Source organism: Mastomys coucha, unplaced genomic scaffold (genome assembly GCF_008632895.1).
Source record: "Mastomys coucha isolate ucsf_1 unplaced genomic scaffold, UCSF_Mcou_1 pScaffold23, whole genome shotgun sequence".
Lineage (NCBI taxonomy): Eukaryota > Metazoa > Chordata > Mammalia > Rodentia > Muridae > Mastomys > Mastomys coucha.
The window spans coordinates 33,265,096-33,289,448 of NW_022196906.1; the positions used below are offsets into that span (position 1 = coordinate 33,265,096).

Genomic DNA, 24,353 nt, shown 5'->3' on the forward strand with positions numbered 1-24,353 from the left:
ATGGGTATTGTAGGCATGATGGAAAAGTTTTGACTAGCACAGAAAGTAGGTATCATGTTCTGGTTTATTGCTATGACTATTTTCGTTACTAGAGCAGGTGCTTCTCAAACTTCTGAAATTGTTTTTTTGGGAATAACTAGAGGATGAATACATGGGCTAGCAAAGACATGAATACTATATAAAGATCTTAATGGGCAATTATTGTATGTGCTCATACACCAGAATGGCATCAGAAGCACAGTGTAAACATTACATTGAAGTTTCCAATGAACATGAGAATTCCATTGAGAACTGAACTGCAAGTTATTGTTTTACATTATCTTGACTCCAATTATTTTCCTATCCTTATATTTTGTAAGTGACTGAGTGTAAAGATGATGGACTTTTTCCAGCTAAAATGAAAGACTAGGAGCTGCCTTTGCAAACACAGGGAAGAGAAGTCTTGATGAAAGGGAGCATTTTGTATGCAAAGATAGACAAGAGAGCTAGAAAAAATTGATTGGGGTGACTTAGAGCTAGAAAAACAAACAACACATGCTCTCCAATGTAGAACTGGGAAATCTCTAGCACTCCATGCTGAGATGAAGAGCTGTGGGAAACTAGTGATTACTGAGAACAGAATCAGACTTCCTATGGGTATATATGGATTAAAAGAAAGGAGACCATTAATTTGAGAGAGAGCAGGAGGAACATGGGAGTGGTTGGAGGGAGATGAGAGAACTGATATATCTACAGCACTCATATATATATATAAAGTTCTTAAAAATGAAATAGAAATTAATTTAAAAGGTATGATTTTGTTGTAATTAAGAAGGTGGTTTATATTTTTAAAGTAATAATTATCAAATGTGAATAAAAATATATATAACATGATGCAATATCATTTATGGTCATAATTCATGTCATCCACACTATTTGTATATATTTTGGATTCTGCACTTGATCTTAGCCAAAAGGCCAAGAAGCGATACATTTTGGATTCTGATAAACATATAACATATTAGGTACTTGAAAATTAAGTTGTAATTTTTAATAGTAAAAATTATCAAAGGATGTTAGCAAATGTGTAATAATAATGAAAGGTGGGGTCAAACAAATACTTCTGTGTATTTCTAATTACTTTACTGTGATAAATTATCTTCACATGACTTTGGCTTACATCATTTTTTTTCTTTCACGTATTTTCTTCAATGCAACACTGACATCTTTATTCCTCAGGCTGTAAATCAATGGGTTCAGCATGGGTACAACAGTAGTGTAAAACACAGAGGACACTTTCCCTTGGTCCATCGAACTCACTGAAGATGATTGTAAGTACATGAATGCACCAGAACCATAGAAGATACCAACAGCAGAGATATGAGAACTGCAAGTACTAAAAGCTTTGAACTTGCCCTCCCTGGAGTGAATGTGGAGAATGCTGGCAATAATGAAGATATAGGAAGTAGTAATGGTCAGCACCGGGACACAGATATTAAACATACTAACAAATAGAGTTAACATTTCATTGATAAAGGTATTAGAGCATGCAAGTTTCAAGAGGGGAAGAAGATCACAAAAATAGTGATTGATCACATCGGCTTTGCAGAACTGAATTTGAATCATGAAGCCAGAGACTATTGAAGAGCAAACCACACCAAAAATATACACTCCTGAAATCAGAGAACCATAAATCTGATAGGACATGATTACATTATAAAGCAATGGGTTACAAATGGCAACATAGCGGTCATATGCCATTGCAGCTAATGTGTAGCACTCTGCAACACCAAAAATGATGAAGAAGTAGAGCTGAGCCATGCATCCAGAGTAGGAAATGATGTTCTTCTCTGTCAGAAAGCTTACCACCATTTTAGGGGTAACAACTGTGGACTGACAGAAGTCAATGAATGACAGACTGCTGAGGAAATAGTACATGGGTGTGTGCAGGTGTGAACTGAGCCCAATCAGTGTGATCATGCCCAGGTTCCCTGCCACAGTGATCAGATAGATTCCTGTGAAGAGGAGGAAGAGGGGCAGCTGGAGTTCTGGCTTCTCTGAGAGCCCCGCCAAGAAGAACTGTCACTGTGCAATGGTTTCCTGCTGCCATGTCCTCCATTCAGATCTGAAGGAGTACAAAATTTTTAAACCAATTAGACAGTAATACTTTATTTTTCTTTTCCATGTACACAAAGGTCCCATGTAAATTATTTCTGCTTTAGTATAACTTTGCCCTCTACATAATTACTTTAAGTGATTATCTTAGACAAATACAATTAATTTTTATTATAATTTTTAAACATATACTTAAAATTAACAATATATTCATATAAAATACTATCACTTAATTCAACTTTAAATTTTCTCACGAGTTCATATCCCTCATATTTGAGATGTACAGTGTGTTTTAGTGGAGAAAAATGCCCCACTATGTTGACCAAGTTAACTTTCCTCAAAATAATGAATTATTATTCCCAAATGAATTTCCAGAGGGGATCTCCAGAGCTCTACTTTTAGAAATTCCCATTTATCTAATCCATAAGATACATAAAGTTTTTAAGTACCCAAATGTGTACATTAATTAAGCTATCTAGCAGCCATTGCATTAAATACTTGAAACATGGTGTTACTAGGGTTAATTACTGGATACTTGTTTCTACTAGGATTAAGTACTAAACACATGGTGCTTCTAGCAGGAAATTTTGGTTTGGGAACCAATTATTGAGAGGAACAGAGTCAGCCAGTTGTGGTTACATAGTGAATCCATAAAGACAGAGTGGCCATATTCACACCTATTACTTACCATTAATGCTGATAGCTATTACAATGGATTTTTAATTTTTTACAGTGTGAAGAAGTATATATTACTGGCATCTTATCACTCAAAAAATCTGCAGTATGATTTTTGTGTTGTGCATTCATATTGACAATCTCTCAAATGGAAACTTGGTAATTTCTGCATGTTAAAATTAGAGAAACAGACTCAACTCAGTTCTTTTTTTCATTTATATGTTGTGAACTACGAAGGATTGCAATGCCTGCTCTAATGAGGGACACAAGAGCCCCAGTTCCCACCAAAACTAGCACTGCTTGCCTCCCAGGAGGCCTGCCCTAACCTAGGTGACAGAGTTCTATTGCCTCCAAGCAGGCAGGCTCCAGTAAGAGACACCCAGGCCAGTTAACACCAGAGATAAGCAGATGGCAAGAGGCAAGCACAAGAACATAAGCAACCAAAGACATGTAATCTGGCACCATCAGAACTCACTTTTCTCACCATGCAAGCCCTAGATAACCTAACGTACCTGAAAAACAAGATTCATCTCATGAAGATGATAGAAGACATTAAGGCAGATATAAAAAGCTTCCTCAGAAGAATACAGGAAAATACAGGAAAAAGCCATTAAAGGGGAAACAAATAAATCCCTTAAAGAAATAAAGGAAAACAAAATCAAGCAGGTGAAATAAATGAACAAATCGATCCAAGACCTAAACATGTAAATAGAAACAATAAAGAAATCACAAACCCTGGTGATGTAAAACCTAGGAAAGACATCAGGGACTACAGATGTAAGCATCACCAATAGAAGAGAAGAGATAGAAGAAAGAATCTCAGGCATAAAAGATATCATAGAAGTTATTGAAATATAAGTCAAGGAAAATAAAATGTATAAAATAATCCTAACCCAAAACATACAGGATATCCAGAACACAGGAAAAAGACCAAACCTTAGAATAATAGAAGTAGAAGAAGGTGAGATTCCCAGTTCAAAGGCCAGAAAATATCTGCAACAAAATCATAGAAGAAAACTTCCCTAACCTAAGGAAACATATAGCCATAAATTCACAAGAAGCTAACAGAACACCAAATATGTTGGGCCAGAAAATAAAATCCTCTCATTGCATAATAATCAAAACACTAAATGCACAGAACAAAGAAGGAATATTAAAAGTAGTAAAGGAAAAAGACAGAGCTATCAGAATTAGACCAAACTTCTCAACAAAGATTCTAAAAGCCAGAAGACCCAGGACAGATGTCATGCAGACCCTAAGAGAACAGAAATGTCAACCCAGTCTACTTTACCCATCAAAACACTCAATCAGCATCGATGGAGAAACCAAGATATTCCCTGACAAAACCAAATTTAAACAACATCTTTCTACTAATCCAGCCCTACAGAGAATACTGGGAGGAAAACTAAACACAAGGAGAGTAACTGCACCCAGGAAAACTCAAGAAATTAACCATCTAACAACAAACCCAAAAGAAGAGAACCACACACACATAATATCATATCCAACAACAAAAATAACAGGGAATAACAATCATTGATCTTTAATATCTCTCGGCATCAATGGACTCAATACCCCAATAAGAAGATACATGCTAAAAGACTGGATACCTAAACAGGATCCAGCATTTTGCTGCATACAAGAAACATAATTCAGTAATGAAGACAGACACACCTAAGAGTAAAATGCTGAAAAAAAAATGGTTCCAAGAAACAAGCTTGAGCAACCATTATAGTATCCAATAAATTAGATTTTCAACCAAAAGATAAAAACATATGGGGAATGACACTTCATACTCATCAAAGGAAAAAAATCCACCAAAATGAACACTTAATTCTACACATCCATGCCCCTAATGAATAGATACACATATACTTTTTTCTAGGCAGCTCACGGAACCTTCTCCAAAGTGGACAATAAAATCAGACACAAAACAACCTAAAGAAGATTAAAATAATCCCATGCATTTTTTCAGATCACCACAGACTAAGGTTGGACTTCCATTACCACAAAAACAGCAGATATTCCACATATTTGTGGAAACTAAACAACTCTCTAATTGATGATAATTTGATCAGTGAAGAAATAGAGAAAGAAATTAAAGACTGTCTATAATTCCATAAAAATTAAGGCAGAGTACACCCAAAGTTATGAGACACAGTGAAAGCAAGGCTAAGAGGAAAATTCATAACACTAAGTTCCTTTATATAGAAATTTCAGAGGTCCAAAACTAGCAACTTAATAGCACACCTGAAAACTCTAGAAGAAACAAAAGCAAACACACTCAAGAGGTGTTAAAGACAAGAAATAATCAAACTCAAGGCTGAATATAACCAATTAGAAATGAAGAGAACTATACAAAGAATCAAGAAAACTAAGAGTTAGTTCTTTGAGAATATCAAAAACATAGATAAATCCTTAGCCAAAGTAACTAAAGAACAAGGAGACAGTATACACATTAAAAAAACCAGGAATAAAAAGGGAGACAAAACAAAAGAAACAGAGAAAATTAAAAAAATTATCAACTCTGACTACAAAAGCCTATACTCAGCAAAACTGGAAAATCTAGATGAAACAGATGATTTTCTACAAAGATACAACTTATGGACTTTGCACATATTTTATTCATAAGGCTTATTTTTCATTAATATATTTTACTTTAGACATTGTTGTCCTTATGGCATTACAACTTACCAAAGTTAAATCAATATCAGGTAAACCATCTAAATAGTCTTGTAAACACTAAGAAAATAAAAGCATTTATTAAAAACCTTCCAACCAGAAAAAGTCCAGGGCCAGATGGTTTTAGTGCAAAATATTAACCAATGGTCAAAGAAGAACTAATGCCAAGACTTCTCAAACTATTTCACAAAATAGAAACTTAAGGAAAACTACATAATTCATTCTGTGAAGCCACAGTTACTCTGATACTTAAACCACACAAAGACACAAGAATAAAAAGAATGTCAGACAAATTTTGCTTATGAAAATGGATGCATAAATACACAGTAATTTGTAATGCCGTAAGGACAACAATGTTTAAAGTATATTAATGAAAAATAAACCTTATAAATAAAATATGTGCAAAGTCAGTAAATGAATAAATTTGTATATAAGAATATGCTCATGTTTAAACTCCAGTGCAATCAAAATGAGAAATTGTCATACAATATATTAAAGTGGACATTGAAAAATTCTAGCAACATAGGACAGATATATCTAGACACATCACAAAACACTAGTTAGTTAGTGGAATAAAATATAAACCTTTGAAACATTATAAAACTGATTTGCAACATATTGTAAGTCTGAAGACACATCTTCTATGCACTTCAATTTTTATTTCTTAGTTTATTGGGAAAAAATTTCTGCATAAAGAATTGTGAAAAGTGTTCTGGCAGCCTTATTCATTCAATATTAAAGCTTTAGTAAGAAAGAACCCAAATACTCTGTTGCAATTTTTGTATACAATATAATTCTAGTTAGCATTTATTAAGAAACAAATAACTCAGGCAGACATGAGTCACACCTATTTTCAATACACTATAGTATATTTTCTTTTTGCTCCTATACTGTTTTAAGCCTGTTTTTTTTCCTGTAAATACCTCATGACAAGCTTTATATTTGTTAGTCCTTAAAATTCAAACAATGTATTCTATATGTATGCTTCATTATTGTATGCCCTTACATTAAAAAATATTTCAATGGTATCTATAAATTTAAAAAATGAAATGGCAATGACATAAAATATCAAATTTCCAACAAATATTCAGAAGTCATTCTAATAAAATACAAACAATCCACATATACTGGGAAGCCCTGAGAGAACTTGAAAAAAAAGTTCAATGAAAGAAGAACTTATGATAATAGTGTTCTTCAATGTTCAATATGACAAAGAAATCAAGCCTCAAAACTTATGGATGTGTTTATTATAATCCAATTAGTGGATTTCTCATATAAAGTCAGAGCATTTAAGATACCAATAAAGTATTTAAAGCAACATTTTTCTCTTTTAGGTCATTTCAGAATTGACAGTAATAATTAGTATTGCCAAATGTTAAATAAAAATAGATCTTAAATTATTAAAAATAATAAAATCAGGAAACTTAATATAAAGCTTTCTTCTTTAAGTCTTTATATATAATATGCACATACACCATTGGGGTTGTTTAAATTTAAATTTTAAAATACTCTATTTTATTATTATTATTATTATTATTATTATTATTATCATTATTACTAACTACTATGTGCTTTCTATATGAAGTATTGGTGCACAGGAGTATGGTATATTATGGTGCACACTATAATGTAAGTGGTTAAGTTTGAACAGCATGTTTTCTCCTTCCACCTTGCAGCTCAGAGGATAGATCTCGGATTTTCAGAATTGTGCTGCAAGAGCATTTACCCTTGGAACCATCTTGTTTGTCCAATTAGTGCCTTAATTTCTAAGAGAGTAATGTATGCTTTTCACCCAGATGTAAAACACATATTAATATTAATTATATATTAATTTATTTCCTAATATTCTTATTTTTATAAGTCATGTAAAATGGCTACGACATTGATAAAAATTTTCCAATATGAAAATGTAAACATGCTTATAAACAAAAGCAAATTGTTGGTTTCAGTCTTAGCCTTATCACCAAGAGAAATCTGAATCTCTGAAGAATAGCACCTGTTTAATCTCTATCTCTTCTCAAAATCAACTCAACAACTATAAATAGTTCCTATTTTATATGTAGGAAAACTAACTCTTAATATTATATTACCTGTACACATTCTATACTTAGTTACATTAAGCTAGTACTATTGCTTCTTTGTTCATTATTGTATTGAGAAACTATGTTTAAGTGTAAAAAGACTGGAACTCATACAAACATCAAATATTCTTAAGATGATTTATTCATCTCTTAAAATTGAAATAGAGCTCTTAACTCTATGCAAATTTCATGAATAGAAACCTCTTCTGATAGTATGTGGAGATCTGAACCACCAAAAAAAAATTAGGAATAAAAATTGTAAAACCATAGAAATATCAAATGAGTTATGCATGTAGGATCTATTAGGTTGAGTAAAATTATTCTAATACCATGCTTCAAAGAAAGAATTTGGCAACCTTTTCCACCTGCCCACATTTTATTCCTCCTAATTCTCTCTGTTTCTTATTCCCCATCTCTTTCTAAATATTGCTGAATTACAAAGGAAATAACTCTAACCTTTGGTCACTGCAACAGTAGAAATTAGCAGTAGTAGAAACATCTGCTCTGCTTTAAGAAAGTCAGAACATAAATCTTCCCTCTTAGCATATTTTAGTTAGAGCTGGCTACTAGATATATGATAAAATGTACAGAAAAAATAAAACTAGGAGGAAGATGTAATACCAGTTGTAATTGAATGGGTTATTATTGCATAATCATGGGCAAATAAATACATGCATACATAAAGAAAGAGAGAAAGAAAGAAAGAGAGAAAGAAAGAAAGGAGGAAATGTACCAATATTCACAGTATAGATGCATTGTAAAAAAAAAATCTAACTAATTTCACAGCTATAAAATCAATACTATTCAATATATTCAGTATTCAAAATTTGTGTGTGTGTGTGTGTGTCCCTCAGATATGGATCAACAATTTCTTCAAAGGTCCACTAATTTGATCCTGTTAAATTCTTCATGCATACAACCCTCTCCTGTGATGTACATAATTGGCTGCTTACAGTACCCAGAGCATATTATAGCTGTTTGAATTTTCCATTTTAGAATGTTCTTCATTATATTTAAAAGAGAATCACTATGCACTTTTTCTTTGTTATCTGGTAAATATATAATTCCTTCTATGTCACATTTAAAACTATTGCTGACATGGTAGGATTCTCCAATATCTTGTAAAGGATTTATACTTCCCACAACATGCTTAGGAATTTGTAAATTCTGAACCTCATACTTCTTTGGGAAAGAAGCCAGATGACCTTTTGGACTATTTGTCAGTCCTCTTAGTAATACATGTCTGACATATTACAGGTTTTATGGTACTTTTAAGAATAAAGGAATAATTAGGTGAAGGAATGGGAATATTCAGCCTCTTTACTTATTTCTTACAGTGATTGCTCCAATTCTTATAATCCTAAATAACAAGTGTGATTATGTGAGAAATACACACTATGTTATTTCTCCTGAAATATTCAATATCAAATTGTATTTGCTGCTTGCCAATGGCATTAATACTGGAATGGGGAGAAACAGGCACCAAGCATTCTACAGTTAGCATTTAAAAGACCTAGTCCTCAATATCAATAGTACCTTTGAGTCTGGTCTGCATTTCAAGTCACCTTCACCCAGGACTCACCTAGTCTGTGCCTCTGCTATTTCAATTTCACACCCACAGTCAACTGAGCAGCTATGAAGCTCTGTGCTGAGTTTAACTTCTTCAGGTACTGTGTGCTGCGAAATAGATATCCCAGTGGACACTCATTCTAGAAATATTCTGAGAAAAGTAAACAACTATCAGTACTAATTCCCCAATTGCCAAGATAGTCTACAAATGATTTCCTGTAATTTCTAAACTTTTAACTCCTAAAAATGATTTTGTATGTGGATCACTGAAGAGCTCTGTTAAAATAATCCAGCACGTGATGGTGGGTGTGAGATTCTGTACATTTCTTAGGAGCCTTTGGATGACACAACAGACAGAGCCCACAGTGAGTTAACCAGGTTTTAGAGAAACAATGATTTTTCTGATGAGTTATAAGATATTTATTTTAGGTTTAACATTATTTAAATAATAAATCTATTCACAGGAATATTAACAGTTTTCCCAAGAGCACAAACTGCCTTGCTTTCTTCTTCATTTAGGAAACCAGGAAAATAAAAGAAAGGTCTAAATAAAAAGAGATTGGGGCACCATTGTGACAATAGGAGGAGTTATTTCAGGACTAAATAGGTCAAAAACAGAAAAATCTATATTCTTAAACTATCAAAGTATTTTGTAAGACTAATGTGCCTTCTATTCTAACCAATTTAATATGCTTAAAATTATTCATTTCCTTATTTTTCTTCTGTAAGCATTAAAGATAATAAATATTCAAATTAATAGAAAGCATATAAAATATAATTAAAAATTTATACCATTCAACACAACACTTTAATGTTCTATAGAAATTCAAAATATCTTTGAGGATAATTTTCATAGAAAAGAATTATAAAAAACAGACATACATTCACAAATTGTTGTTTGAGTGTGCTTACTTCGAGTGAATATTAACTTAAGTGAGATATGGAAAATCTGGAAAATTTCAGAAAACCATTTCCATAGTAGGATATAGATTATAGTGAAATATTTGAAAGTTATCAAATAATAGTTTATTTAATGTACAGTAGCTATCTTCAAGTGTTCTGCATATCCTGTTTTTAATATGTGCTAGGCAGCAACACGTCCTGACTTGACAGATGTACACTTTAGGTATCACAGCAGGATCTGAAGTAAGCCCAAGGACTTCAGGAACCATGCTGAAGCCACACAGAGAAGCAGGGACTGCCTTCATTCAGACCTAGCAGCTCCATGCAGCCATGGCTGACACCTTCCTGGAACATATATGCTGCCTGGACATTGACTCTGCTTCCATCATTGCCCGCAACACTGGCATCATTTGTACCATTGGCCCTGCTTATCTATCTGTGGAAATGCTGAAGGAGATGATTAAGGCTGAAATGAATGTGGCTCGGCTCAATTTCTCTCACAGAACACATGAGTACCATGAAGAGACCATCAAGAATGCATGCACAGCCACAGAAAGCTTTGCATCTGATCCCATTCTCTACCTTTCCATTGGGATGGCTCTGGATACAAAGGGTCCTGAGATCCGGACTGGACTCAAGGGCAGCAGCCCTGCAGAGGTGGAGCTAAAAAAGGAAGACACTCTGAAGATCACCCTGGACAAAGCTTACATGGAGAAGTGTGATGAGAACATCCTGTGGCTGGACTAAAAGAACATCTGCAAGGTGGTGGAGGTGGGCAGCAAGATATTTGTGGACGATGGGCTCATCTCACTGCAGGTGAAGGAGGAAAGTGCTGACTTGCTGGTGATGGAAGTGGAGAATGGAGGCCCCTTGGGCACCAAGGAGGGCATGAAGCTGCCTGGCGCTGCTGTGGACCTCCCTGCCGTATCAGAAAAGACCATCTAGGACCTGAAGTTTGGGGTGGAGTAGGATATGGACATGGTGTTTGCATCTTTCATCCGTAAGGCAGCTGACCTGCATGAAGTTAGGTAGGTCCTGGGAGAGAAGGGCAAGAACATCAAGATCATCAGCAAAATCGAGAACCATGAAGGTGTCCACAGGTTTAATGAGACCTTGGAGGCCAGGCATGGGATCATGGTTGCTTGTGGTGACCTGGGCATTGAGATTCCAGCAGAGAAGATCTTCCTGGCTCAGAAGATGATGATTGGACAATGCAACCAAGCAGGGAAGCCTGTCATCTCTGTCACACGGGTGTTGGAGAGCATGATCAAGAAGCCACGCCCCACCCGTGCTGAAGGCAGTGGTGTAGACAATGCAGTCCTGGATGGAGTAGAATGCATTATGTTCTTTGGAGAAACAGCCAAGGGGGACTATCCTCTGGAGGCTGTTGGCATGCAGCACCTGATTGCTCGAGAGGCAGAGGCTGCCATCTACCACTTCGAGGAACTCTGTCGCCCATTACCAAAGACCCCACAGAAGCTGCTACTGTGGGCTCTGTGGAGGCCTCTTTCAAGCACTGCAGTGGGGCCATTATCGTGCTCACCAAATCTGGCAGGAGTGCTCACCAAATGGCCAGGTACCGCCCTCAGGCTCCTATCATGCAATTCCCAGACTGCTGACCAGCCCCATCTGTACCGCAGCATCTTCCCTGTGCTGTGTAAGTATGCTGTACTGAATGCCTGGGTTGAGGATGGTGACCTTCGTGTAAACTTGGCCATAGATGTTGGTAAGGCCCGAGGCTTCTTCAAGAAGGGAGATGTGGTCATTGTGCTGACCTGGTGGCACCCTGGCTCTGGCTAAACCAATACAATACGTGTGGTGCCTGTACCTTATATATATATATATGTCTTCAAATTTTTACTTTGTTTCTGAGCTAAAAAAAATCCATATCTTCTCTTTACATAATGAAACCAGTAGGAGAATGAATTGAAGGCAAAAATAACCAAAATATGAGCAAGTTTAGGATCAATTTGATCCACATATGCATGTTTTAGTCTTTGTTCTACAAGAGTTAATTCTTTTTCTGCTTCAGTTGTTAGACATCTTGTACTGTTTAAATTCTATTCTCTTGTAATGTTAGAAACAAATTACACAACTCATATATAATTAATGCAATTGTAGGCCTTGGACAGTTAATAGCTCCCATTCATTTTTGAAAATCCTTAAGTGTTCTCAATTGGTATAGATCTATAGCCTTTGTGGCCTAATATTTTGTTGATTGATTTTGTAACCCAAAATCTCCTCTTTGTATTTTTTGTGGAGCACTCTGTAACCTTAAATATATTCTCCAAAACATCTTTGTTAGAATTAGCCAAAATAATTTCATTCATATAATGACAAATATTAGGCTGAGTGAGTTGCTTATGAACAATTTGTAATGCTTGTTGCAGAAAACACTGACTTCAATTTGGACTCTTTAACATTATGTATGGAAGTACCTTCCAGTGGAATCTTTTCAGTGGGTGACTATTATTCAAAGTAGGTACTGAATAGCAAACCTTTCCCTATCCTGCTCATAAAAGGGTACTGTGAAAAAGCAATCTTTCAAGTAATTTATTATTATAAGCCATGTTCTTTGTAACAAAGACAATAAAGGAAGTCCAGGCTGTAAAGTACCCATTGGTTGAGTTACTTTGTTAGGTGCTCTTAAATCTGTTATCACCCTCCATTTTCCAGATTTCATTTTTACAACAAACACAGGGGACTTCCAGGGGCTGTTGAGCCTCCTGATGTTTCTTTACCTGTTTTTCAAGTGCCTGCAATCTTTCCTTTGTTAAAGGCCACTGCTCTTGCCATACAGGTCTGTTTGATAATCATTTAGGGGCAAGGCTGTTGGTATGTCAGCAGTGGCTCCGTTTATAAATTTGGAAACTGAAGCCCTGTGATGCGTATTTTTGGACCATAAGCACTGCTTACAATTTTTCATAGCCACCTATATCAATACTTTTCCCAGGAACATCTACCATATCACACATAATTTCTTCATTTTCTTCACCTGGAATTGCAGCAATATTAATTCGCATACCCCATTGTTGTAAAAGAGTCCATACCATAAATTTAAGGGTATGTCAGCCATGTAAGCTTTCAGCATCCCATTTTTCCTTCTTGTCTGACACAGTTAACCCATTAGACAATTGTCTTATTCCTGATACTTTACCAATCCCTATGAACTGTATGTAAACCTTCTGAAGTAGCCAATCTAAATTTCAAGACTTCTGGCAAAGCATACTAACATCAGCTCATGTATATATCAAACATACTATGTCGGGGGGCTGGAGAGATGGCTCAGTGGTTAAGAGCACTAACTGCTCTTCCGGAGGTCCTGATTTGAATAATGTTCAAATCCCAGCAACCACACAGTGGCCCACAACCATCTGTAATGAGATCGGGTACCCTCTTCTAGTGTGTCTGAAGACAGCTACAGTGTACTTACATATAATAAATAAATAAATCTTTTTTAAAAAAACATACTATGTCAACACAATTCCTTTGCATCATTCATTTAGGTCTCTCATCATTAACCATTGTTTGCCAGAATACACATATTCCAGTATTCCCAAAAGCTCATGATTTTTTTTACTGGAGTGGCCTTGTACTTAATGTATGGAAACAACAACAGTTGAGCAATTTTATCCGCAGCATCAATTTGCATCTCCTTTCTCACATATTCCATGATTTTAACTTTTTCCATGTTATTCTTATCTACTATACCATGATGCACAATAAATAATTGAAAAGTTAACACACTTTTCCCTAGATTATTCCCACTGTTCCTGAGGGTGAAGGACTACACACCTCAGTGGTTAACCTGTAACAGTCAACTTCTGGTGATAGGGTAAGAGGCATAACTGTGTCTAGATCAAAAGCCTTTCCCTCTTCTGTAGCATATATAAGATCATAAAAACTTAATTTTGATGTTTCTTTACCTGTTTTTCAAGTGCCTGCTTTTTTTTTTGCGGCTGCCCAAAGGGAGGTGGTTCATATTGTTTCAAGGTGATAGCCCCCTCTGTTTATTTTCCAACAGCAAGAGGTTACCTCCTATGTCACTCTTAGATCAGCAATCCTTTGTCCAATGTTTTCTCTTTCCACAATGACTACAGTACCTGGAAAATCTCTGTGGTTCCTAGCAGCTAAAACCTTCTTGTTTTCTTCTATGAACACAATATTCTCTAATTCAATGTATCTGCTATATTGAGCTCTGAAACTTCTAGCCTTACAATTTCTTGGAAATAAGAAAATTTGCCATAATTCAAGTATTGAGAATTTTGATTTCTAAGACTCTTAGCTATGGCTTGCTCCATGACATTAGCGTGATGCTCCTGAAAACCAATACCAATTGTCTCTCTTATCTACTCATCTGTTGGGGCTCCTTGTGCTTTCAATGATTAGATTTCTCTATTACATTCAGTATTTTCACTTTCAAGTGCCAATATTTCCATTAATGACTGTCTGATTTCAGGGTCTGATATGACTCTGTGTTCTGCTGAACTCAATCTCTGTAAGATATCTGTGAAAGTTTCTGCAAGTCCCTGTGTTACCTTCGTAAATGCAGTAGATATTTTTCCGTGGCTCCTCGATCAGATCCTAGGTTCTTAAAGCTGCAACATAACATTATTCAGTTATGACATCATTAAATTGGATTGTTCTTGTAAATCAGAGTATCTTTCACTGAGAAGTTGATCTTTAATAGCATTTATCCCACTCATTATATTCTGTTGTTATATTTTTGTAGCTTCATGCATCCACTATGATAACCATTGTAATTGTTGTCCAGCTAATTGTTGAACAGCTAATACTTCCAATCTTGGGGAATAACCCTATTCCCCATATCCTATGGTTTTAACATTTCTTTAATGAATGAAGAATGTAAGTCACAAAATACTACAGCCTATTTAAAATACTTTACATCTAGCATCTCTACCAGATGCCAGGTCGAGGATTATTAGCAGGTATGTATTGCACAAATAATGGGAAGGCTGAAGATGCCTGTGTAGACACAAACAAATTCTCTGGTGGTGCACTCAGCTGAACACTCGCTTATAACTATACCATCTCCTGCTTTTCCTGGATCCTAGTTTCACAGAGGTGCTCTGTGTACCTAGCAGTGAAAGTGAATGGAGCAGGGAAAAATGTTAGTTTACCTTCCAGCCTATTCTGTTTTCCTTTTGTTTATCAAGCCTGAACCCTGTTTTTCTTCTCCTGCTGGCTCTATTTTTCCCAAGCATTTCTACCTCTAGTCAAAACTTTCTAAGTGCTTAGCCAATTCTACAATCTTCTCTAAAATGAGAGAATTGTCATGTTTTCCCAATCTCTTTTCAAAACAGTATACATGAAAACCACAAAATAAAACCAAAATACTCCCCACCATTGGAACATGACAGAAGACCACACAAAAGGCATAGCTACTATTTTGCCAACCTCTTTGAAGAACATTGCTAACCTCTGAAGCAGAATAACCCATTGTGCCTAAGGCAATTTGTTTGTCACCTGTAGGCTTAGATTTTCCAAAACTTTCTTTAATAAGGGTTCTCAAAGACTTGCACTCTCCCTTCTAGTCCATTTTCTAAAGGTAGGGGAGAAAAGATGGTAAATAAGACAAGGGGCTATGGCTCTGTTTACAAGGAATTCTTTGGGATGATTCCAATTTTCATTTGTCTGCCTATCAGCAGTCCACTTCAGTAGTGTTAGGATAGCATGAGACCAGCTCAAAAGTGTCACCAAACATGAATCAGAAAGAGTGATATGATCCAATAGAAACCACCAGGCCTCTGCCCAATAGACTCAAGTCATCAGGAACAATCAGTACCAGCTGCAATGCCAGGGGTTATCTGCCTTACCTCTCTCAAGTAAGTGAAAATTGGTGAAGATGTGAGATCAAGGGAGAGTTGCACAGCTAGCTCTGCAAGTTCCCGTCACTGTCTGTTTAGTCCCACTTATACTCTCTGTAAACATCACATTTCCTCTCATGGGTCATTCCTCAGCAAAACATCTCACCAGAGAATCTTGATTATCCAAGAAGCACCTAAAGATATGTTTAATGTCATTAGTCATCATGGAAATGTAAATAAAAAGAGTCTAAGATTCTGCCTTATACCCATCAAAATAGCTATGATCTAAAATTCAAGAGCCAAAACATTCTGGTAAGATTGTAGAGCATTGTAGAGCATGGGGAACACTCCTCCACTGCTGCTGGGACTGCAAATTTGCACAACCACTCTGGAAGTCAATCTGTTGGTTTCTCAGAATATAGGAATAGCTCTACCTCAAGACCCAGCTTTATCATTCCTGGGAATATACCCAAAAGATGTTCCACCATCCCAAAGGACACTTGCTCAACCATGTTCATTGCATCTTTATTCACAATAACCAGACACTGGACACAACACAAATGTCCTTTAAGTAAAGAATGGAAAAAGAAAATATGGTTCATTTACACAGTGGAATACTATTGAACCATTAAAAACAAGGACATCATGGAATTTTCAGGCAAATGGGTGGAACTAGAAAATATCAACCTGAGTAAGATAACCCAGACCTCAAAGGACATACATGATATGTACTTACTTATAAGTGAATACAAGCCATAAAGTACAAGATAACCATGTCATAATCAACAGATTCAAAGAAGCCAAATAATAAAGAGCCAAGGAGATTGAATCTTTCTCAGAAGGGGAAATAAATATTGGAGGTCTGGGAACTGGGTGTGAGAGGCAATGGGTAAAAGAATGAGGTAAGTGGCATGAGTTTACAGACAGCAGTGACTCTAGGATATACCAGTGACCAGGAATGGGTGTAGCCTTTAGGGAGAATATGGGGTAACTGTAGCTGAAACTCCTAGCACTTCTGGATTAAGAAGCAGCTAGCTCTCTTAGCCAGGTAAGAAGCAGCTAGCTCTCTTAGCCAGGTAAGACTCCCAATGCAGAAATAAGGACAGCAGAGAGCAACCCACAAAAACTTTGACTCAATATGTGCCCTGACCACAAGGTGTTCAGGGACAATGATAGAACAGAGATGGAGGGAAAGTCCAACCAATTAATGCCCCGAATTGAGAACTATCTAATGGGCACTAACTAATCCCTGGCACTATTAATGATATTCTGTTATGGTTGCAGACAGGAACTTAGCATTACTGTCTTCTAAGAAGCTTCACCCAGCAGCCAATGGAAATAGATGTAGAGACCCACAGCCACACATTAGATGGACAGCTCAGGAAGTCTTATGGAAAAGCTGAAAGAAGGATAGAGAGACCAGAAGAGGAGAGGAAATCCACAGGAATTAAAACAGTGTCAACCCGGACCCTTGGAGGCTAAAAGAGAGTAAATCACCAACCAAATAATGAACACAGGTTAGTTCTACGCCCCCTGCACATATTTAGAAGAACAGTTTGTTCTTCAACAAAAGGAGCAGCAGCTTTTCCTACATCTGTTGCCTGCTTTCCTGACTGTGAACCCTGTTCACCTCAATGGACTGGATTTTCTGGCCTCAGTTGGAGAGGATATGCCTTGTCCTGCAGCAATTTAATGTGGGTAGGTAAGATGGGTGGCTGTTACCTAGAGGGAGAATGTCCCTTCTCAATGGAGAATGGGAGGGAGGAGCCAGGGATGTTGTATGTGAGAAAGTACTGGGATTGGAAGAGGAGCTGATTTGGGTATGTAAAGTGAATAATAATAATAATAAAGAATGGGGGGGGATCAGGTTCAGATGAGGGGAGAGACTGGAGAGGTGGCCAGATGGCCATGAGAATGAATGGTAATCTGCAGCTGCCTTAGGTGGGGGATAGAAACATCTCAAGGACATACCAGAGACTTGGGCTGGGGACACTCTCAAGAATCAATGGGGGTGACAGTAGATGAGACTCAGAGCAGTGGGGACATAGATCCTGAATCAGCCACCTCCTGTAGCCAGGAACAAACCCCAGTGGAATTAATAGGGACACCAACACACTCACAAACCTTTTGATCTAAAATTTGTCTTGTCTACAAGAAATTCTGGAACAAGGAACTGAAAGAATGACCAAACAATAACCTGCCCAACTTGAGACCTATCCCATGGAAAAGCACCAATCCATAACACTATTAATGATACTCTGTTATGTTTGCAGAAGGGTGCCTAGCATGGCTGTCCTTTGAGAGGTTCTGTCCTTCACCTGATATCAGACAGATGCAGACACCCACAGCCAATGACTGGATGGAGCATGGGAACTCTATTTTTAAAATTATTTATCTATACTCAAAATATTGTGCCACTTCCAGGCCCCTCCCTAAAAATTATTCACCCCATCACCCAACCCTTTTGCCTCTGAGAGGGTGCTCTCCTACCCACCAATCCTCCTAGCCCACCAACCTAACCCCACTGCATCCCCTTTCCCTGGGACATCAAGTCTCTACAGGATTAGGAGCATCCGGCCACCTGAGGCCAGACAAAGCAGTCCTCTGCTACATAGTACCGGGGACCATGGACCAGCTCATGTATGTTCTTTGGTTGGTGCCCAGTCTCTGGGAGTTCCTTCAATCTTTCCCCTAATTCTTCCACAGTGGTCCCCAACCTCAGAACAATGATTGGCTGTAAGTATCTGCATCTATCTCAGTCAGCTGCTGGTAGAGCTTCCCAGTTTACATCCTAATTGCTGCTCTCCCTCCCTGAGTATTCCACTTCCACAGTCGATCCCCCTTACCCCCACAATCCCCCATGAAGTTGGTCAGTCTTTCCTTCAGTCTCTGCTCTGTTTTTGTCCCTGCATTTCTTTTAGACAGGAACAATTCTGGGTTAAAGTTTGATGATGAGTCTAGCTATAAATGGAGCCAACTAAAATGTTGAACTTTATGACACTGTAATACAAAAGAAGTAAAAGCAAACAACAACAACAAAAAAAACCCTCTCTCACCTATATGCATTTCTCCTGGGTATTATAGTCATGATGGATATATTCTGATTACCCCAGGAAGTTAAGTACCATGTTCAGGTTTATTGCTGTGATCATTGTGACTACAGAAGTATGTAACCCATAAGCTCCTGTAATGAAGTTATTGGATAGTTGAGTGACAAATTAAGTGAAGAATTTGACAAAGGCTTTGCAGAATAGGATATGCCCAACTCTCACAAGAATAGATGGGAAAGAGAGATGACCTAAGAGAGAACAGCAGGGGAATGGAGGGCAGGCAGAGAGAAAACATTTTTACCATGAGAGTTTTACAGAGGCAGGTTGAGGAGAGAACAAGCTAGACACAGGTGAAGACAGAGCTGGCCAGAGAATGAGAAGGAGCCACAAGATTATAACCATTTGCTAGAATGAGTTTGAGGCCAAATGGGGCAATTCAGGCAGAAGCGTGAAAAGGCCATATAAATCAGTCTGACTGGGGAGGAGTTTTGAGCCAGACACCAGAGATTAATCAAGAGTTAGAAAGAGTTAGAAAGAGCTAGAAATGGTGATCTGTTTCAGCAGTAAGTCTCAGAGCCTAAAAATATTCTAGGCTTAGATAAGATGTTACAGGGGCTAGAAGTTTCTAGGATTAGGCCTATGAGAACAGATGGGGGCAGAAAGTCCTAGACACAATAATTACATCAGTTAACTAAATATTACTTTTACATATTTTACATATTTCAATAAACATATTTTTGTTGAAAGGTATAACCTAGGACAAAGAACACCAATCTTCTTCAGAATGTGATTAGGAACATCCAATTTTGGCCAAACTATAAAATTAAAAAAACAAACAAGCTGGGTGGTGGTAGCGCCCGACTTTAATCCCAGCACTTGGGAGGCAGAGGCAGGCAGATTTCTGAATTCAAGGCCAGCCTGGTCTACAGAGTGAGTTCCTGGATAGCCAGGGCTATACAGAGAAACCCTGTCTCTAAAACAAAACAAAACAAAACAAAACAAAAATACTATAACAAAGAAATAACAACAAAAACAAGCATAAAAGAAAAATTAAAATTGCTGATTTCTTCTGTCATTAGTCTGAATATAATGAAGGATACAAAGGACAGCATACTAAAGAAGATATAAGGAAATGGTAACTAACCCTCATTCATTATTGATGGGATTGCAAAATATTGTAGACACATTTGAAATCCATGTGGTGAGTTAAGTAACTAGGAGAGTACATAAGTAAGTACGTAAGTAAGTAAGTAAGTAAATAATCTACTATATGTTCCTGAAATTATGACATTCTAAACCACAGTTGACTCTTCAACAATGTTCACTGCACTGCTATTCACAATACCAGGGTAATGGATATGACCTAAGTAATGTACAGATGATAAACTGATAATGAAAACACAATGAAATTCTATTTAGCTGCAAAGGAAAATAATATTTTGAAATTTTCTTGTAAATAATTGGAACTAGTAAGTATTGATTAAGGTCACACATAGACATAAACATCATGTGGTCTCCTTACTACATAAAGCAGATAAAGGAAAAGCATCCCTTTTAGGCAGTGGTGGCGCACACATTTAGTCCCAGCACTTGGGAGGCAGAGGCAGGCAGATTTTTGAGTTCAAGGCCAACCAGGTCTACAGAGTGAGTTCCAGGACAGCCAGGGCTACCCAGAGAAACCCTGTCTCAAAAAAAGAAAAAAGAATGACATTTATCAATTTAAATTAATGTTTACAAAGGTGAAGAAAAACATATACCATGATGGGCTACCAACTATGGGCATAAGAACCCGTATTTTCCTTACATTGTTGATTCTTAGAAGCATTTGACATATTAGATACTTGAAACTTAAAGTTGAAATTTTTAATAGTATAAATTATCAAAGATTCCTAGGAAATGAGTAGAATAATGACAAGTAAGATAAAATATTGTTGTCAATTTATGTACTCAAGATAACTTTCCTCTAAGAAATATTCTTTATGTGACTTCTGGTCACATGAATTTTTTTCTGTCAAGTATTTTCTTCAATGCAACTATAACATCCTTATTTCTCAGGCTGTAGATCAATGGGTTCAGCATGGGTACAACAGTAGTATAAAACACAGATGACACTTTCCCTTGGTCTGTCAAGCTCATTGATGATGGCTGTAAGTATGTGAATGCAGTAGAACCATAGAAGACAGCAACAGCAGAGATATGGGAACTGCAAGTACTGAAGGCTTTAGATCTGCCCGCACTGGAGTGAATACGGAGGATGCTGGCAATGATGAAGAGGTAGGAAGTAATGACAGTCAGCATTGGGACACAGATGTTCAGTGTACCAAAAGATAAAATCAACATTTCATTGATATAGATATTAGAACATGCAAGATTTAAGAGGGGAAGAAAATCACAGAAATAGTGATTGATCACATCTAATTTGCAGAACTGAATCCTGTTCATGAAGCCCGTGTTTACCGATGCACAGAGCACAGCAAAAATATACACCCCTGAGATCAGGGAAGTATAAATCTGAGAGGACATAGTTGCATTGTAAAGCAAGGGGTTACAGATGGCAACATAGCGGTCATATGCCATTGCAGCTAATGTGTAGCATTCTGCAATGCCAAAAGTGATGAAGAAGTAGAGCTGAGCCATGCATGCAGGGTAGGAGATGATGTTCTTCTCTGTCAAAAAGCTCATGAGCATTTTAGGAATAACAACTGTGGACTGACAGAAGTCAATGAAGGATAGACTGCTGAGGAAAGAGTACATGGGTGTGTGCAGGTGGGAACTAAGCCCAATCAGTGTGATCATGCCCAAGTTCCCTACCACAGTGATCAGATAGATTCCTGTGAAGAGGAGAAAGAGGGGAAGCTGGAGTTCTGGCTTCTCTGAGAGCCCAGCCAAGAAGAACTCAGTCACTGTGCAGTGGTTTCCTGCTGTCATGTCCTCCATTCTGATCCTGAGGGAGTAAAATATAGTAAAGCTGTTAGGGTGAATTTTTTATTCTTTCCCATGTACACAAAGTCCCTATATAAATTATCTGCCTTAGAACTTCTTTGCCCTGTATATAATTGCCTTAACTGTATCATCTTTGATAAATAAAATATCTAGTTGCATTATTTTTAAATATATACTTAAAAATTAAGACTGAATTTCATAAAAAAACCCACTATCACTGTATTACAGTTTCCAAAAATTTTGTGATTTCAAAGCAATGTCTCTAAATTCGGATATAAAGTGGGTATTATTGTAAAAACATGCCTGCCTGTGTTAAAGAAGCAAGCCTTCCCTAAAAAACAGTGAATAATTTATCTAGAATCTTTGTTTACTAAGAGATTTCCAGGATTCTTATCTTAGACATTCCCAGTTTTCTAATTCTTTAGATAAACAAAGTTGTTAAATATCCAAATGTGAAATTTGGAAATTTGAAATTTGGAGCTACTGGGATAGGGATTCGGGTCAGGGAAATAGTTCTTGAGGGGCACAGAGTCTTCAGCAGTGGTTACATAGTGAATGAAGCCTTAAGGACAAAGTACTCACATTCACTCCCATTATTTATCAATGACACTGTTAGCTAATATAATGCATTTTTATTATTTTTATTGGATATTTTCTTTACATTTCAAATGTTAGCCCTGTTCCTCTTTTCCTTTTCAAAATGATGGGTATATAGCAGGAATTGTTATCTTTGTAGTGCTTATGTACACATAAATACTATTAAAAAGCATTTGAAAGAGTAAACAAGTCCCACACTTTTCAGTGATTATCATAATGAGAGAAAGATAGAATTAAAACACTAACATGAATATCAGATTAATTCTGAAGTAGTGAGTTTTGACACTGAAAAAATATTTGACCCTAAGTAAAAAGTAGCACTATAATGAAGATAAGAACTACTACATAGGAGTTCTCAAACAGTTTTATAGAAGAATATTGTTTATCAAATATTTCAATAACAAAATATGATATAAGCTCTTTCATAGGGTCCATTACCTACCTATCAAGAGAAGTTCTTGATTTGGATTTGGTGGCATGTTTGGGTTTTATCTTGTGAGGTGGGTTTTAAGTCCAGTTAATAAGAGGTTGTTTTCCCCAAAATTTTCATGCCTCCGTTGCACCAGTGGGCATATCAGTGTAGTCTATTTCTTGTTGTTATTGTGAATTACAGAGTTCACAGCTCAGTGAGATATGACAGCATGCACAAGATGTATGTAAGCCCAAACAAAACAAAACAAAGTACTTTCTAAAGTTTTCATCCACATCACATCCACAGGAGAGAATAGGACAAATATTTTACACATGAAATAGTACAGTATTTTTAGAAGATAGGAAATTTTTAGTGCCCCACCTGATACATATACAATACCCATGGCTCAGAGAACTTTGAAAATTATGGAGGGAAAGAAGGAAATTTGTACCAGACAGGGGATCAGGAACTTGGCTATAAATCAGAAATCTCTTATATATTTGACATGGAAGCTGCAACTATTAACTGTCAGCAGTATGTGCCCTAAGTAAGAGTAGCTCAATAACTACTGCACCAATCATGCTAAGGTGGATGAGAGACAATTCACAGGTTTATTTCTTTTTTCTTTTTTTAAGATTTATTTATTGTTATACATAAGTACACTGTAACTGTCTTCAGACCGACCAAAAGAGGGTGTCAGATTTTATTTGGTGGTTGTGAGCCACCATGTGGTTGCTGGGATTTGAACTCAGAACATTCAGAAGATCAGTCCGTGCTCTTAACCACGGAGTCATCTCTCCAACACAATTCGCGGGTTTCAACACATAGAAAAAAAGCTACACGTAATTAATGACAAATTGACTTCTGAGACGTAGAGGATCAGACTCATCCAGGATTGAGCCACCTGTTAGTTTATGCACTCAAAGAAAGCCATTTTGTTAAACACACTTGTAGGAAAACTTAATTGATCCAAAATTTAACACATATGCATATGTATATATGTCACAATACAAGGTACTATCTCACAGCACACTTGCTGGTCATTTGCTTCTTATAATCTTTCCAAACCTATTGTGTTATGCTCCCTGAGCATCAGGTGTAGATGGCATGCCTGAGATGCATCAGTTGGGGCTGGAGAAGTTAGACTTAATTATCTGCAGTTTTGCCAAGTTGTGCCTTTCCACAATAGCCTCCATCTGTTAGTGAATGAAGCTTCTGTGACAAGGGTAAAGAGATAATTCGACGTGAAGATGCAAGAGTAAGTACTTCAAATACATGTAAAATTATAGCTGGTAGTTGGAGGGTGAATCGGGGCAGAGGGTGTGATAAAATATGGAGTGTAAAAAAATAAATTAATTTAAAAAAGACAAAGATCCTGTTAAACAAATAAGACACCAAAATTTGCTCCTACAAAAACATGCACAAAACTTAAACCAAATTAACGTTCCTTGCTTAAATATATACAAATATGTATGTATGTATGTATGTATGTACACATATATGTATATATATATATATA

General features: G+C 36.7%; 2 protein-coding genes and 1 pseudogene across 2 annotated transcripts; 1 reads left to right on the top strand and 2 right to left on the bottom strand.

The window, feature by feature from the left end:
• Nucleotides 1–1,155: 1,155 nt before the first annotated feature.
• Nucleotides 1,156–2,098, bottom strand: LOC116072320 (olfactory receptor 1537-like). Its single transcript, XM_031343723.1, is given in 2 exon segments — nt 1,156–2,059; nt 2,061–2,098. Coding segments are annotated over 2 exon segments (942 nt in total).
• Nucleotides 2,099–10,259: 8,161 nt separating this feature from the next.
• LOC116072875 lies at nt 10,260–11,876 on the top strand (annotated as a pseudogene).
• An 8,998-nt stretch (nt 11,877–20,874) lies between these two features.
• Nucleotides 20,875–21,825, bottom strand: LOC116072302 (olfactory receptor 1537-like). The gene has a single exon (XM_031343697.1). The coding sequence runs from the start codon at nt 21,817–21,819 to the stop codon at nt 20,875–20,877; it is 945 nt and encodes a 314-aa protein (XP_031199557.1). The 5' UTR covers nt 21,820–21,825.
• Nucleotides 21,826–24,353: the final 2,528 nt, after the last annotated feature.